General features: G+C 36.5%; 1 protein-coding gene and 1 pseudogene across 1 annotated transcript; both read left to right on the top strand.

Annotated features, from left to right (window-relative positions):
• LOC109843374 lies at positions 294–7,548 on the top strand (annotated as a pseudogene).
• LOC109841689 lies at positions 11,473–12,521 on the top strand. The gene is made up of 2 exons (XM_020410633.1): positions 11,473–11,651; positions 11,885–12,521. Exons 1-2 carry the CDS (start codon positions 11,473–11,475, stop codon positions 12,519–12,521), a joined length of 816 nt encoding a protein of 271 aa, XP_020266222.1.

The following is an 18,621-nucleotide window of genomic DNA, read 5'->3' as shown; positions in this document are numbered from 1 at the left end:
TTCTCACAAAATCATTGCTTTGAGGGTAGATTTTGCGTTTTATTTTCGGTGACATGGCATGCAGTTTCTTCTTTATTTTCTCTTTTTCTTTTGCCAAACTAAACATATGAAAGTGACTATTTGTGACATACTTTTTTTTTTTTCTATGGGAGTCCAGACTGAGGGGTTTTCATTCATACTTTTGACAAACCAAACGGGCCCCAAACGCCCATTAGATGGGCTCTTATGCAGCCGATTACTTCTGGACCGTCAATCTCGCTTAATCAGCATCATCTTAAAAACGAGCCGCGGATCATCACACAATGAGAAAGGCATAAGTATGTAAATCCAACTCACATCTCCGTTCCAAAAACCCTAACCCTAATCGCTGCGCAGAGAGAGAGAGAGACGATGAGTCGAGCGGCGGCGGCAAAGGGCGGGAAGAAGAAGGGGTCGTTCCGCCTTCGTCATCGACTGCGGGAAGCCGGTGGAGGACAAGATCATGGACATCGCCTCCCTCGAGAAGTTCTTTCAGGAGCGAATCAAGGTCGCCGGCGGCAAGGCCGGAGCTTTCGGCGACGCCGTCACCATCACCCGCGACAAGAGCAAGATCACCGTCGCATCCGAGGGCCCCTTCTCTAAGAGGTACTAGATCGCGAGCCCCTTTTGAAATATTAACACTGAACGAGATTTGGTTTGTTTAGCCATGATCTCGATCTGTGCTTTTTTAAGATATGATTTATTTATTTTGGGTTTTAATATATTAGTTCTGAGATGCATTTGTATCTTGAAGTGTTATGTTCAATTGAGGGGAAAAAGTAGGATCTTTGTTCCAGTTATGAGATAATTAAGAGTGAGGTATTTAGAAATGGAAGAAATCAATTGTTAAAGTGCTTAGTGTTTGGATTGGTCAAATATAATGGTTTCTTACTTGCTAAATCGCACTTAAATGCCCTACAGTTTCAGCAACCTTGCACTTAAGTGACCTCCATTTTGAAGCCGAGTAAATAAATGCCAAAAAGTTGCATTTTAATACCCTAAAGCTCCCAATTCAATGCAAACGTGAGAACTTCTTCCTATAAACTTTCATGCGACACTCAACATGCTATCTTTCAAACATTTTACTTCTATTTTTTGTTAAATCTATTGTTAAACCTAGCAAAAATCCTATTTTAAGATAGAATTAGGGTATGTTTAAAATTGGATTTTGATAAGGGTTAAAATGTTCTACGAATAACAAGTGATTAGATTGGCATTGGGTATCATCATAGTGAAGAGCATTAATTAGATTTTAGATGGAAGTACTTGCTTTGTGATAGATTAGCATGGATCACTACTCTTTTAGTTTCTGTTAAACTTCGCTCACTTCATTTTTTCTGTGCCTTTATGCTGATGGCAGATGGGATTACCATGGAACCCATGCTTAAACTCAAGAGGTTTCTTTATTTTTAGTGTTACACATAATACTATGTTCTAAAACCTAGGTTGTATGGGTACAAGTATAGACTACGAGTAACGGACATGAGAAATTTGTAAAGGGTAGGATACGGGGACAAGAATATATGTTGATGTGCAATTATACATGTTAAAACTAATAGCATATGTGGTTTGGTCATGCACAACGGAGACCCCTTAGCGCACCGAGTAGGAAAAACGATAATATTAGAGTTAATGGGGCTAGAAGATCTAGAGGTAGACCTAGAATGACTTGGGTAGAAGCAATTAAGAAGGATATGATTAAGACTAATTTAAAGGAGGAGATGACCCATAACAGAATGGAATGGAAAAATAGGATTCATGTAAACAACCCCAAATATTTGGGATAAAGGCGTGGTTATTGTTATTGTAACTTACATGATCAATATTCATCATATGTTATCAGAATTAAAATTCATTTAACATTTTTATGTCGCTATATATGTAGATTGTAAATGGGAAAGAGCTCATTTTTAAACTTGATCTCTAAGCGTCCTTTTAAAATCATAGTTCTTAAGTTAGTGGGCGCTGAAACAAGCTTGACCCATGTCAATGATTCTCAAGAAAATGAAGTAGATGTGAAATGTAGGATATATATCCAATAAGTATATGACTAATGTTTTAAATGAAAACACGTGGTGTATAATTGAGTACATGCTCGAATAAACATATGCATATTTTAAAGAAGTGTTCAAGAAGTTTAGGTGCATGTAGGTGTTGGATATGGATACGGCTTCATATAGAAGTATATATGTAACATAGATTAAAACAAACCTCTTGGTTGCCACTCAACAAATTTTTAGAACTTTGCTTATTCAACTTCCATGAAACTAATACTTTTAATTAATTAATTTTATTTTCCACGATACTTAATGGAGAAAGGACTAGAGGTAAGCCAAAAATGACATGTTATTTGCACGAAACTAGCTATGAAGTAGCTGACATAGAAGATGTGAAGGCTCTTTAGCTACTTCCAATCAGAAAATTGTGTTTGTTACTTCAAAAAGACTACTTCTGCTACTTCCTTAAATGATGATGTGGCATCTACGTGACATCTCTATTTTCTAGATTTTTGAGGGCTTAGAAATAGAGCGGAGGTAGATGAAGTGTGGGTCAATATGAAATTAGAGATTTTCAAAAATAATCAAAATCCTAATGATTGATTCTCTTCATAAGTTATCAAATCTCGAAGTGATATCATCAACGCTGTTTCAGTTCAAACTTCAATATTTCTGTAACATAACATATGATCATTCATTTCATGAAAGTTAGATTAGTAGTTTAATATATATGCTTCACTTTCCACAACTCTCTTGGACATCATTTTCTATTTGCTATCGTGATGTGCCTTTGCACCTGAGTGCTTAAAGATGCATAACACATCCTCTACATCCCCAAGGATCCTAGAGAATTTCTTGTGGTACCAGTCTTCTATAATTGGGTGTACCTATGAAACAATCAGCTTTAATTCACATTATGCTTCGTGGAGATTTTTGTTGGACTGAGGCAGAGAGATGATTGTGATAGAGGAAGGTAATCTCACCGTGGTGTGTATACTAATTACATTTTCTATACTGGTAATAATCAAAACATAAATAGTCATGGGAATAACTTTTCCTAACAGTTGCAATTGTTATCCAAACAAAATTTGCCATTGTTATCCAAAGAAAAAAAGAAAATGAAGAAGAAGTACTATTTCCACTACCAAAAAATGTATGAAATAAAGAAAAAAAGTATTATTTCATTTCTTCCTACTTCATAATTTTAGAAGTCTTTGAGCTACTTCCTACTTCTTGTACTTCTATCTACAAGACGGGCCCTAGGAGAAATTGGGAAAATATTAAGAAGGATATAATATGCTTAACTTATTGGAGAAGATAGCGTCCAACATAACTAATTGGAAGAGTAGGATTCATATAGCCGACACCAAAAATTTGGGATAAAAGCTTTGTTGTTCTTGTATTTTTCGCAATATAATATTCTTCATGATAAATTCTTTTCAATGAAATTTATACTTCATTTTATAATCTTTTTTCATGATATCAAAATATTTTCCCTGAAATTAGTAGTTCATTTTAATTAATACTTTATTGTATTATCTTTTTTTTCATGAAATAATAAGGTGTATAACTCATCTTCCCTATTATTAAGTATTATTTTCATTATGAAAACATGACCTTGATGAGTATCTATGTTACCCGGGTACTTCTATAATGAAGCCGTACCCGTACCAGACACGTACCCGACACTTTCCCGTACCCAAACTTCATGGACACTTCTTGAATATATGCATGCATTTATTAAACATGTACTCAATTATACGATATATGTGTTAATTTAAAACACTTGTCAATGACTCTTCCTGGACGTAGAGCTTACACTTACATCCGTCTTTTGAAACTAATGAAATACGGGTCCGATTCGTTTCAGTCCATACCCAAGTTTAAAACTATATACTTAATGGGTCGTTTAGATGTCTAGTAAAAAAAATGAGTAGTTTACAATTCACGATAATCAATATGATAAAAGAAACTCAAAAATGTGATCGGAATTTTAATTCTAATGACACATGAAGGGGAAAAAATTTATCTTATGTACAATATTAATTCAATATATATATGTAGTCGTGTCACCGTACCCTACATTTTACAGTTTTTTCGTGTCTCGTACCCGCACGGCCGCACCCGTACTAGTACCCGTGTCCGTTTTCATGCAACTTAGATGAGTATTCTTTTCAAATCTTAATATTACCACAATGTGAGTGGGATAATATTATAGTACTAATTCCTGTGCATCGCATCGAGAGGAAACTAGTTATCACTATACAGTTACAGGTCAGTTAGTACGCATGCATTATATGCCAATATGTGATGAAAAGGTGGGAGTACCTTCTCTTACAGATTTGGATAGCTAGCAACATTGTTGCTTAATGTTTGTGACATGATCTGCCAGGCTAGGATCACTTTTAACTTTAAACTTGTATTTTTATTTTGGTTAAATTATTGCTTCTGTAGTTTGACAATTCTTTAATCTTTTGTAATTTAGCTCATAATTTTTTTGTATGAGTATCAAGGCGTTTAAGTTAGCGTCTAAAATTTAGCATGATTGAGAATCATATTGGTTATATGTAGACTGATGTTTAAAGCTCTAATTTTCAATCAAATGTATCTGATGTTTGGATGAGAATCATATTGGTTATATGTAGACAATTGCCTACTTTCACACCTTACAACTGCAGATGATAATAGATCTTGAGTTGTTGCTAGTTTGGAGCACTGCCTTTCATGGAGTGTAGTTGATCTTTGATTAGAATCAGTCTTTGTAAAATCTAGGCTTACCTTCTTACCTTCAGTTGATTTATGGATTATCTATTTCTTTAAAGTTGAGAATTTCCAGACCACGATGTATCAAAATTTACCTCTGAATCCTTAAGAACTTGTGGGATTGGAACAATGCATTTTTTCCAGGTTCTATTATACTATTGGAAGTGAATATTATCATGTTGAAATATATTTGTTTTACCAACGCAAGCATCTGCGTGGTCTTCGCGTTTTTTTAGCCCCTAATGTTTTATTTTACATATTTTTCTTGATGCTCTTCAAAAGATTGAAAGGGCACTGTCTTCTCTACGTCCTAACTTCTACTGATTAGCATCAATATTAGTCAGCCATCTCCTATTCTTTTTAACCAGTGATATCACAACTCAAGCCCTTTCAATTTTCTTTTTAACCAATGATATCACAAAATCTGCAAATTTCAAACAACACCCATAAAATCTGAAAATTGTAAACTCACATAATAATTTGAAAAGTACAAACAATTCTCTTAATCTTGATATCAACAAATTATAAACAACCCCTTCAAATGTAAAAAATACAAACAACTTCTTTGAATACGAAAATTACAAACAATTCCCTTAAAAATAAAAAACCAACAACTAGTGTCCCTAAAAATTCTAAAAGTTTTGAATTCTTAAAATTAAAAATTATAAACAACCCTTATAAACTTTAAAAATGATAAACACCCCCCAAATATGAAAATTAATCCCATTAAAATCAAAAGTTACAAACTCAGCCTGTTTTTAACATGTTACATAATAATTATGAGCAACTCCCTTGAAATTCCAAATATTACCAATAGTCCTCTTCAAATCCGGAAATTACAAACAACCCCTTTTTGCAAGCAACATTTTCAAAAATCCAAAAATTGCAAATAGCTTTTCTCTAACATGTTATATAGTAATATAAAACAATATTATTGTAATATCTTTGTAGTGCGGGAAGGCATAGGATGAGGATAAAATATTCATGGGATTCTCATGTTTTAACACTAGGAGTTCATGAAACTTCCTGTTATCTATTTTGAGGATTAGAAGAAGCCGTAATTCCATCCACGTCCTAATCATGAGTAAACCATACATGGAATTTGATTAAAATTTTTGGACATTAAATTTCCACTCCTAGTCCTACAGGAATTGAACACCACCTAATAGTCGATAGATATAAGGTAGTGTGTGGTTGCATAGTAGGATTTCAATCTCCCGAGACTTTCCTCTAATTCCAAAATAGGTAGCAGGAAATTCCTTGGTCCCTTGACCGCTATACCCCCACCCCATTCCATTACCACACTATTTTTATGTTATCATAGTACCATTTGTTATATTATATAACATGTTAATACCGATGTTGTCTGTAATTTTTGAATTTTTAAGGGGTGTTGTTTGTAATTGTCAGAAGTTTAAGGGGGGTGTTTGTAATTTTTGGATTCTGGAGGAGGTTGTATTTTTTGGACTTTTTAGCAGGCTAAGGGATTTGTAATCTCATATTTTACTGGATTGTTTGTAGTTTTTGGATCTTACGGGTTTGTTTGTTATTTTCAGGTTTTTAAGGGAATGTATCTATATTATTATATAATATATTTTATAATATATTATTAATATATTAAATATATTGTCAACATATTACAAGGATTAGCGAGAGGTAGAATGATGTGGGAGGGAACATTTGATATAATTTTAATTCCAACCCTATAATGAACCAAAATAAGCTTAACCAAAATGGATTTGAGTTTTGATATCCCAATTCCACTTAATTCCAATCCCACTTGATCCATGAACCAAATTCTGCCTTAAAATATGTCTTCTAGTATGTTAAGAATCTACAAACATGATCCCCTTTGCCCTGTTATTTATGACTGACATTAAAGATTCTGCCATTTGTTTGTAAAATTCATTTTGTCTGATGATCAGAGTAAAAAAAAGTTATCTCAATATTCAATACTATCTGCAGCGTGCAGTTGCTATTTCGTAACGAACCTTCTGAATTGATTTAAATATATACAAAATCACTTTTGGTACTATTTGTTACTTCGTCTATTTTGTTTAACTGCTGCTTCTGGCATTTCACTGAGAATTTGATGTATATGCCTGTTATTTTTATCTTGTAGAATGCTATTGCACTTATAACAGTACATAGAAACAGTACCAACAACTGATCGTTTTATCAAGTTTCTAACTTGCCCTCGTTACGATATAGAGGTGACTATGATCTGACATTGTCTCTGTCGTGATTCTGTTCTTCTCAGGTATTTGAAGTATCTGACCAAGAAATACTTGAAGAAGCATAATGTGAGAGATTGGTTGCGTGTGATTGCATCAAACAAAGATCGCAATGTTTATGAGCTGCGGTACTTTAACATTGCAGAGAATGAGGGCGAGGAGGAAGACTGAGTGCATATTCCTTTGTTCATTTGCATTGTTGTTTTAGTTTTGTTATGGGTTGTTGGTGGCTTGAGTTGTGGTTTTGAAAGATTTGGCGTTGTTGGGAGCTCCGCTTTCCATTTGTGCTTGAATTAGGTGAGAATTGCGATTGCAAGGAGATGTTATTCCAAATTTTGGATCAGAGCCTACTAGTTTGCACCTAGTTGGTCTGTTTTCAGCTCCTTAGATGCCTTTGCCTAAGGGTGTGTTTGGCATACCCTGAAAATTGGGACCTTTCTTATCGCTGAAAGCAGAGTCAATTTTGGCCTAGACTTTTCTGAGCTAAAAGTGGTGTCTTTAACTCTTTTTTTATAATAATAGATTACGTCAAAATTGGGTCAGGATTAATTTGGGACGATTTTACAAGAAAGCTTGTAAAATTTCTGATTTTTTCAGAACTTTTGTAGGCTTTTTCTTGCTTTCCCCTTCCACTTTTTGCAAACAAAAGGGCACTAAGGAGTGTGCCGTGTCCTTTGTTCTTCGGATTCTTTTGAATTAGGTGGTAATTGAGGTGTTTCAATTTATTTAATCTTAGGGCCCGTTTGGTTGGTTTCCTAAAATCAAAGAAAAGGAAATTGGTACAAGGAAATCAATAAAATAATATTTTTATTCATTTCTATTCCTAAAACTCACTCATAACATCTAATAAAATATTATTTTTATCATTCAACTCATCTCATTTCATTTCCTTTCTTACCTTTAAAAATAAACCAAACATAAGAAATATGTCACATCATCTAACTCATCATATCTCATCTTATCACATTTTTAAAAATCACACACATCATCCAATAATATTGTGACATCTCATCTCATTAAACCTTCATTTCCATCCATTTCCTCAGAAAAAAAACAAGAAATTGATTTCCTTAAGTATGTGTCACATTATCCAATAATATACCTCCAACTCATCTCATCTCATCTATTTTCTTATTTTTAAAAACGAACCAAACACAAACAACCTCAAAACATCATCCAATAATATACTTCCAATTCATTTCCTTATTTTTTTTCGAACCAAACACAAACAACCTCAAAACATCATCCAATAATATACTTCCAATTCATTTCCTTATTTTTTTTTTAACCAACCAAACAACCTCAAAACAATTTTTTTAAAAAAATCACTCACATCATCCATAATAAGGTGACAACTCATCTCATCTCCTATTTTATAATTTCCTTCTTTTTTAAACCAACCAAACAACCTCAAAACAATTATTTTAGAAAATAGGTTTCCTATTCTTTGATTTCCCATTCTTTTTTGGGAAACAAACAGCCCCTTAGCCTACTATTCCAATTCCGACAGCTACTAAAGCCACTTAGGATTTCTACTATTAGAACACTAATCTTCACGATAGTGGTTTTCAATGTAATGTTTAGAGTCCTATGTGCTTAATCTTAGACCTTGAAATTTGAATATCTTAGTCCTTGAAATTTGAATAGAGGATAATGATTAGGTTAAATTGAACACTTTTTACTCATCATTTAATTGGAGAGGGTTTGGGAAAAATGTTATAAGGCCCCAAAAAAAAGATCCGGTTGTGGCCCAGACCCAGCAATTAATTCCCTTAGCATTTAGCCCTATAAAACAGTGAAAATTGTGGCCCAGCCCTAAAAGCCCATTCATATACATGTATTGGGTGTATTTTGACCAACATACCTAAGTTACCCTCATCTCTCTCACAAGAGAAAACCGGCTGAATGGGTTCCTCCTTTGGCGGCGACCGCTCCCATCACATTTAAGGCGAAGCGACGGAGGAAAGCGGGGGGAAAAAGCGCGTGCTCCCTCCATTACTGTGCTGCTTCATCAGCCTTTAATATAAATCGGTCAGTTCTAGCTCTCACTCTCTCATTAATGAAATTAGGGTTTGTTCTTCAACTGTCAACCATGTTTATGCGCCTGAAATCCCCTCAATTACTCCTCACCTCCTCATAACTGTCCTCCTAACTCTCAACCACCCAATGGCTGCTGATGACTTGATTTGCATGGTGTCTTTAGGCGAGAATGCCATATTTATGAAGCTAAGGTCGACAGCAAGCTTTTATGAACTGAAATATGGTGTGGCTGAAAGATTGAAAGTACCTGAAGAATCTTTTTCCTTGATATATAAATCTGAGAGGCACCCCAACCTGAGTTTTTCAGTTGAGAACGAAGATGACCTGAAGTGCATGTTGGAGCACAATCGAAAGATTGGTTGTACGGAGATTCATATGCAGGCTGCTGTTAACGTAGAGTGTTCCACGCCAGGGAAGAATCAGAAAGTTATTAGCGAAATGTAAGTAATTAATAAACTCTTTATAACATTGTGCTTAGTGTGATGTAAACACTGTTATCTTTTGGTCAACTTTCAATCACCCCTCTGGGCTTTAAATCCCCTGAATGTAACCATATAACTGTCGTCATAAATTTGAACAACCCCCAACGGGTTCCAAAGAGTTGATGAGCATGGTGCCGTCAGGCGATAATGCTATATTCTGCATGATTTGAAGTGCACGTTGGAACGCAAGTAAATAACTAGAATTGTTCTGATTAAAATGCAAGATGTTGATGCCAAGTAGTGTCCTACTCCTGAGGAAAAAACAGAAAGTTATTACTGATTTGTAAGTAATAGAATGAACTCTGTTTGAAACTGGGATATGTGGGATGTTGAAATTGTGATTTTAGTTTTCGATGCTACTTTGGGGAAAAATAGTTGTCATCGCTGATGGGTACATTTTAACCCTTCAACTTACAGGTTAGTTATCTAAGATATATGTTAACTATTATATGAACATGTTAACTCTCATTGGAACATGTTATACTTTTCTTGAACATGTTAACTTTCGTATTTATGTGTTAACTATGTCCATTGTCTGTTAAATTCCACTGCTCTATGTTAAGTTTTACTCAAAATGGTTAATTTTACACCCAGTTAGTTAACTTTTGGTGTGCTGTGTTAACCATGCATATTGTTAACTTTCATCATAGTGCTGTTAACTTAAGTTATAAGAAGATTATTTAACATAGTGTGCAGGATATCTCACTGTTTGATTAAATTGTGCAACAGGGATGCCTCTTTGAATGCAGATTATAGTTGTCCTCCTTCAGGAAATGCATCCAATTCAGAGAGAATCCAAACTGATTTTCCGTCTGGTAAGACTGTAATGAGGGCTGATGATATTCTCAACAACACTTCGAGCATTCCTCAATGGTGGCACACAACATTAACTGAAAAGGGGCAACAATTTGAAACCGTAACTGAATTGAGACTAGCTTTGCAATACTATTCCATGGCCAAAAAATTTAAATATAAATTTGTAAAGAATGAACCCAAATGTATCCGCGTTTGTTGTCGATATAAGGAGACGTATGGATGCCCTTGGATGCTCTTTGCAGCTCCTGTTAAAAATGATAAAAGAATGGAAATCAAAAGGTTTGTGGATGAACACAGTTGTGGACAACATTCTAACTTGTCAGGGCAATCACGGGCATCTCGCAAGTTCATAGCAGCCCAATTGCGACCGGTATTAAAGGCACGACCTGAAATCCGCCCAATTGATGTGCAAAAGGACTTCCTCACTCGATTTGGATTGAGACTTGAATACAGTAAGATATGGTGGGGCAAAGAAAGAGCGCAACAGGATATGTATGGTGATAGCTATGAGGCTTATGATCAATTAAGATGGTAAATATTACAATCAATTTATAACTTGTGTGCAAATGTTTATCGTAGCCGCTTTAATGTTAATATGTTACCCTTATGTTCTAATGTATTATATTTATTTACATGTCCAGAAGCGGCATTGTTGTACAGGTATGAGCAAATGGTGAAGCAAACGAATCCAGGAAGCTACATTTGCATTGACCAGAATGAAGGAAGGTTCAGAAGACTGTTTATATGTTATGCTGCTTGCATCCAGGGTTTCTTAAATGGGTGTAGACCCCTTTTATTTTTGGATGGGACCTTTTTGAAAGACAGATATAAAGGCATGCTTCTGAGCCCCATAGCCTACGACGGAGACCAAGAGATATTTCCACTTACGTATTGTATATGTGATCAATAAAATATTGATAATTAGAGATGGTTCCTACAAGGCCTGTGGTCCATACTGTATGAAAGGTTGGACCCGTACAATCCCCCCCACCAATTGGTAATTATTTCTGATGCCGACAAGGGGATTCGAGAAGCCGTGAGAGAATATTTCCTTGAAGCAATTCACTCACGCGCGTTCTGCATCTAGTTGAAAATTTTAGATCAAAGCTCAAGGATTTGGGAATGAAGGCAAAGGACACACAGGTTTTGGGGAATTTGCTCCAAACTGCTTGCTATAAATACACTATAGCGGAATGGAACGACTACATGAAGGAAATCTATGAGATGGCTCTAGTCGTATATGAGATTGCAATTAATTACTCGCCAGAGCATTGGGCAAATGCCTTCTTCCCTGGCATTAGGTATGCATTCAATCATTAAGACGTTTTGCGGTTGATGTTAACTGTTATGCATATATGTGAAGTATCCTTTTTATAGGTTAACCTTCGCTGATATATGTTAACTTTCACCAATATATGTTAACTATGATGTTATTATGTTAGACTTTAGCAGTATAGGTTAAGTTTTATGATCACTTGTTAAGAAGATAACATATTATATGCCCATCATACTTCCTATATGTTGTCCTTTGCAGATGTGGCCATATAACCTCTAATGTCGCAGAATCCTTTAACAGCTGGATACGTGAAGCCCGTTTGTTACGTATCCTACAAATGGTGGAGCATATCCGAAAACAACTTATGACTCGCATGAACAACAGACGGATAATGGCGTGTAAGTGGACAAGCTATCTTTGTCCTAAAGCTGAGCAGATTGTTAGAGAAAATATGGAAAAAGGGCGCACTTTAGAGATTAGGCAATCTAGAGAGGATATTTTCGAAGTTCAATTCCATAGAACCACTCACGTTGATTTAGAGAATAGGACATGCACTTGCCGAGCTTGGGACGTAACCCGTATTCCTTGTCTCCATGCTTGTGCAGTCATTATTTATATGAAAAGAGATGTATATCAATGTTGTGATTGGTTCATGTCCGTAGAAGCGTTTAAGAAGAGCTACGACGAAATATTATATCTCATACCAGACTATGAGAAACGGAGTGTGCCCAAGGATGAAATCCAGATTTTGCCACCAATTACCACTAAGAGGAGGGGAAGAAATAGAACAAGACGCATAAACAACAGAACCATATACAAACGGCCCGTCAAATGTTCTCGGTGCAAAGTTGAAGGTCACAATAGAGCAACCTGCAATGAGCCCATCCGTGACTAGTGTGTTTCAGCTTCTAACAACAATACTTTTGTATGAGACATATAGATGGTTTTAAAGTTGTTAAGTACAACTTTAAAACCATCTATATGTCTCATACAAAAGTATTGTTGTTTATGCGTCTTGTTTCAGCTTCTAACAACAATACTTTTGTATGAGACATATAGATGGTTTTAAAGTTGTTAAGTATATAGCGTTGTACTTTTGTAATCTGTGATAATGCCTGTTAGATTCATTTTGTTCATGCTGTTAATAGAAACTGCAAGCATGAGAGACATTTTCAGATCTTCACCTGTCATGTCAAGATTTTGAGTTTAAATAGGTGACTTCTCCAACATATGAGTCACTGTTCTAACGGCTAGCAACCAGTCATTTCAAACAACCATATTCCAATGGCTAGTAAGTTATTCCTTATGCAATATAAAATGTGCACATAGGAAAGTTATAAGCTTAATAGAAGTTCTAACTTTCCCTTCATTCCCTCTTGAGATTGCGAGATGAAAACGTCAGAGGGTGTTCAGTCATGGGAAGAGGTATGTTGTTTTTGTAACATTCCAACACCCATGAGGCAGTGCAAAAATGGGAGGAACAATGGTAGATACTTCTGGGGATGTGCAAATTTCCCAAAGAGGCAATGCGAGTTTTTCGCTTGGGCTCACAGTGAAGATGCAATGGTAAGTAGGAATATTCCAGATTGCCTAGAAGTCCCCGTTGAAGATGATATGGCGATCAAGGCAAAGCAGTTGAAGAAAGCACTGAAGCAAGCAAACCGCGAAGTTGAAAAATGTAAACTTTGTTCATTCTTCCTGTGTTGTTTTTGTATTGTTCTAATATCCATCATCTTTGTCATCTCTAACTGAATTTGGTCAAGTATCACGTGTATACGTTAACGTTTACTATAAATGGTTAAGTTTCAGAGCTATATGTTAACTCTAACTGATAGTGGTTAAGTTTTAGAGTTACATGTTAACTATTACGTATATTGGTTAAGTTTCAGAGCTATATGTTAACTCTAACTGAATTTGGTCAAGGTTTAGAGCTATATGTTAACTATTGGAGATAGTGGTTAAGTTTCAGAGCTACGGGTTAACTTTTATTGAAAGTGGTTAACTTTCAGCGCTATATTTTATCTTTCATACTTATATGGCAGCCACCTCAAGTTTTGTGTCGGAACATCAGTGACATATACTATAGCCCTGTTATGTATTGCATTTCAAACATTTTAGCAACAAATATTATGCTGTCAACCAGTTAAACAACCAGTTTCTTACATCTCCTCGTCCAACCTACCCACCAGTTAAATAAAAAGTTTTGATATCACATAACATCTTAACTAGCAACCAGTTACATAGTATTTCTCTAGTTATACATCTAAATTAATATGACTGTTAGTTTTCTCCCACAACAAACTGCACAATACATAACTTTTCCTGACCTCATTCACCCATCCTTTTCTAGCCCATCCACGTAAATTTTTTTTTCTGTTCCCATCCTTCAATTAGGAGTTCAGCTGCAAGCTTGGCATGGATGACGTCGGACTCGTCAGCGGGATTAGTTACCTGACTGGTATCAGTCCCTTGTATTATAGCCGTTATATATAAAGGAACGAAAAGCCCACAATCAAACCTACATCATATACGTTGGAAAGATAGTTAGATATTTGATGCTGAATAAAATAAAAATGTTTAAGTGTGTGAAACACTAACGTTCCACGCTGTTGCTCGCAAGGGACGGCTTCATATCGGAATTTCTTCCAAACATTATTGGGATCAAAACCAGCCTTCATGTGATCCATGAAATCAATTACTTTATTTACTGGCTCCAGGTATGCACTGTGGCCTGCAGAGCTGTAATGCTTGATAACATCCTCGTCCAACCTTACTTCAACAACATGCCAGTGGTCATGCCGCACAAGCGGGATAAGGAGTACTGATTTATTTGCGGCGACATGCTTTTGTATGAACGAGGTGTATAAATGTGCGTAATCTGGGCTCACTGCGTAAATGCTATGCTGTATTGCCAAGCAAATAATGATAAGCCATTTGTAAACATGAGTTAAAAAACATTGGGAGTTTGAAGCTAATGCTTACGCAGAAAAATGCTGACACGACCCCATATTTCATGCCAACAGAACCAATTTCTGGCCTCTCTAGCCATGTGCTGAGCCTATCTACAAGAGCTTCCATGACCTGTTAACAGAAGATGCAAATTAGATTGCATAACATCTCAACATGGAGTAAATCCAAGTATTGCGTAAAAGATTAACATATTGAGAGTAGCATATTAAACTTGCATGGTCATCGATACGCCCGCCACGTAGAAGATAAAGAAGCTCCGTCGAAACAATGCTGCTGTTCAATGTCTTAACAATAATACGTGACCTGAAACATAACAATAAGATCCAAATTTTAACATAAACCAGGCTATATGTTAACTGGATTTGCAAATATAAACATGATTTGGCAAACGTTGGCACAAATAGGTATAAGTTAACATAAACCTATAATCATTAACATGTAACTATGAAAGTTAACATAAACCTATAATCATTAACATGTAACTATGAAAGTTAACATAAACCTATAATCATTAATATGTAATAATGAAAGTTAACATAAAACTATAATCATTAACATGTAACAATGAAAGTTAACATGTTGTAGCCACGGTTAATCAAAATGTCTAAACTTACTGATGGACTGTTTCATTGCAGAACTGAGAGAGCCATCTGTTCTCGTCTAGTGTGAGCTTTGCTGCTATATACTGAGGCACTCTAAAGTTGTGAACGAAGGTTCCTTCACTATCAATCACACGTATGCTAAAATCATAAACGTTGGGAATACCCTCGTTTAACAACTTTAATAGAGCCTCCTCCTTCTTCTTGATTTTCCTCTTCCCAAGAAAATCCCAAGTGCATTCCTCAGGCTTACAATAGAACCTGATTTTATCCCTCTCTTCCTCCTTGTGTGGTGATATGTTAATTATATCTGGACGACCGTCCTTCTTCTTTCCTTCAGTGAAAGGGGTTCGGACCAGATGTGAGCGAGTCCTCTTTCTGGTACTTGGTCCCCTAATACCCCTTGACACAAGTTTCTTCGATCTCTTCCGATAAACTTGCACCTGATCCTTATCCTCCTCACTAGCCACAGCTTTCCCCACATTCTCAACCTCCATCTCTTGCCATTCCTCCTTCGCTGCCTCCTTCTCTTCCTCTTTCATCTTCATCTCTTGCTCTTCCTCTTTCTTCTCATCTTCCCTCTCTTCTTTCTTCTCCATCTCTTATTCACCTTTCTCTTCTGCCTCCTCTGTTTGCGCAACAGCCTCCGCAATATGAGAAGCTTCCTTGCCAATGTTCGTTACATCGTCATAATCAAAACAAATTCCATCATCACCCATATCACTCATATCATTAGAATCAACACTCTTTCTTCTTTTCCTCAGTGCATACCCTTTATGCCTATCACTTTGTGACATAAGTTCCCTCACATTTTTCTTCAGATCTTCGGGATCAATCAAGTCTTCGATCCCTTCATAGCGCTCTAATTTCTTGTTCAACCTATGTATCTCCTGGGAGCAAGCATCCCATTGAAGGCGCTTGCTACGCTTGACAGCGTGGAGCAATTTCCAATTTATATTGGCCGTATTCCTCCAAAAATGAATTTGCTCTGCAGGTGTCAACTTATCTATTTCATCTTCTCTTGAAAAAGCATCAGCGATATGCTGGGACAAAATCTGAAAAGTAAACCATATACCCTTTACCCATGTAAATCCACAAGATTAAACAGAATAGTTATGAAAACCTATAAAAGAAAGTTAACATGAAACAATGCAAATTGAAAATGAATTAATGATAACGATAAAATATTTAACTCAATGTAAATATGCTGTGATGTGTAAAGAGTCATTGCTGCTTACGTAACCCACAGATGAGCTCTTTGGTCTGCCCATCACCTTCTCTTGCTTCCCAGCCTTCTGCTTTTCTTCCTCGTTCATCTTTCTCGGCCTAGTTTGCTCTTTGGTCAGCCCATTACTCCTTTTCTTCTCTTGCTTCCCGGACGTTGGGCTTCTATTTTTCCCAAAGCGAGTGAATTCAATCTTCTTCCTGCTGGGCTCCCTTTGAGGGTATTTTTCACCCCATCCAATGCTAAGTGAAATTGGTTTCTCCTCAAGTTTTATGCTTGCTTTCTTGGCCTTAGAGACGATTGTCTCCATCCTCAGAGATCTAGCCGTCCCTCCGACCCTTACCCAGTTGGTCATCAGAGGCTTCCACCTTAAGTTTAGGGCTAATTTTTTAATGCCAGTCATCTCAAAGTACCAAAGCTGTCAGAATCGAAGGATCAATTGTCAAAATAGTTAACTTGCATAACTCTTTCTTGAACTACAACATACTAAATAGCTAGCCTTCACTTCACTAACCCATGTTAACATTACTGGGTACATGTTACCTTTCACTTATTAATGTTAACTTTAATTTTTATATGTTAAAGTTTATGTTAACATGTTAACTTTCACCTATTAATGTTAACTTTTACTTTTATATGTCAAACTTCATGTTAACATGTTGATTTTAACATGTTAACCTATTAACGTCCAATGTTGTACATGTTTTCTAATGCATGTTACCATGACTCCTATTAACTAGATCAAATGTCAAGCCAGATGATCATGCAACATACAGGGATGAGCGGCATGCATCCAGGTACGTATGTAACCCCTGGCTTCCTCATCCCTTGAACAGCAATTTGAATGCCTCTCTTTGTCTCATCAAAAATAAATTTACCCCATGCAATGGTCTTCACTCTCTCGATACTATCTACATATTGAAACAATGGTCTTGGGATGCCTTGAGAGCTGTTGGGGCACCAAATCGTTGCACATTGGTACAATATCTGAAGCAGCACAAAATCCTCAATGTCCTTATTATCAGAGGACTCTACAAGTGTTTCCAGTAACTCCTCGACATATCTCCTCATGCTACCAGCTTCTGGTGTAGCCTTGGCCTTTGCCTTTGCCTTTGGCTTGGCCTTTAGCATTTCTTTCTTATCTTCAAAGTATTGCCTCCAAAGTCTGTTGTGAGGGTCTCTATTCCCGTAGATCAGCTCCCCATCAATGGGAAAGCCTGTGTGAGTATGCACCCACTCTTCATCAAATTTCACTGAAAATATAGAACCGCTCTTGGGGTTGGGAAAAGAGAACTCAGGGGTCGGGAAAAGAGAACTCATCAGTTTCGTCAGTATAATGGCTGGAGCACATACTCTGTGCCCGTCGATCGCGTGCTGGGGGACCAAAGAACACATAGTGCTCAAAGTTACAGCCCTTGTAGGCATCCCAATGCCACTTCTTCAGTTTTGGTTGCAGTTTTTGCATGAAGGAACAATACGTTCCAAGACAGGCACTGGGCCTAATATCACCTAATGCATCAACTATCCTGAATGAACAACAATTTACTCTTAACAAGCCGTTCAACTCAACTTTAAATTACGTAACAATCAACAGAAAACTCATTAACATAGTCAAAATCACGATTTATTAACATGATTAGCTAATAGTTGACTCTTAAGAGTAAACGTTAACAACAAACACATATTATTGACATGCATTGCTACTACCTATCAACAATTGCCATTTCCTTCAAAAAGGAACTTCCAACCCCACAACACTTCATATTGTTCAGATCTTCCTCCAAAATTAAGAAACTGCTTATACACTACAATAACCAGTCTCTCACCACCATTTCCTTCAAAAAGGAACCCATAAACCACAATTAAAATCAACATCACTCATTTAAAATAATTAAATTAAAAAACCCTCAATTGATTAGGAACTTACTTCTTCTTTGACATGGACACATCCTCCGGCGAGCGTCTCCTCTTGCACTCTCGATTTTCCTGACTTTTCATGCTCAATAGGGTTTCCATCGCCTCATTACTCTCCTCATCATCAGAGGATGGCGGAACAGAATCGCTGGCGTGAGATATCAAGGCGGAGGTGGAGGGGGATAAATTTGGTAGTTCCTCCTGCGCAAGTCGTGCTGACCGACGCCGGTGACGAATGTCCGCTTCCGTTTGAATCTGGTCTACTTCACCTGTGCGTCGTTTAGGGT

The sequence above is a fragment of the Asparagus officinalis genome, chromosome 5 (genome assembly GCF_001876935.1).
Source record: "Asparagus officinalis chromosome 5, Aspof.V1, whole genome shotgun sequence".
Lineage (NCBI taxonomy): Eukaryota > Viridiplantae > Streptophyta > Magnoliopsida > Asparagales > Asparagaceae > Asparagus > Asparagus officinalis.
This window is presented reverse-complemented; position numbering and strand designations above follow the sequence as displayed.

Bases quoted from the DNA above. Each gene is read 5' to 3' on its own strand.
- LOC109841689 (XM_020410633.1), top strand. From the start codon at position 11,473: ATGAAGGCAAAGGACACACAGGTTTTGGGGAATTTGCTCCAAACTGCT. The intron at 11,652-11,884 runs GTATGCATTCAA...TGTCCTTTGCAG, and splicing joins GCCTTCTTCCCTGGCATTAG to ATGTGGCCATATAACCTCTA.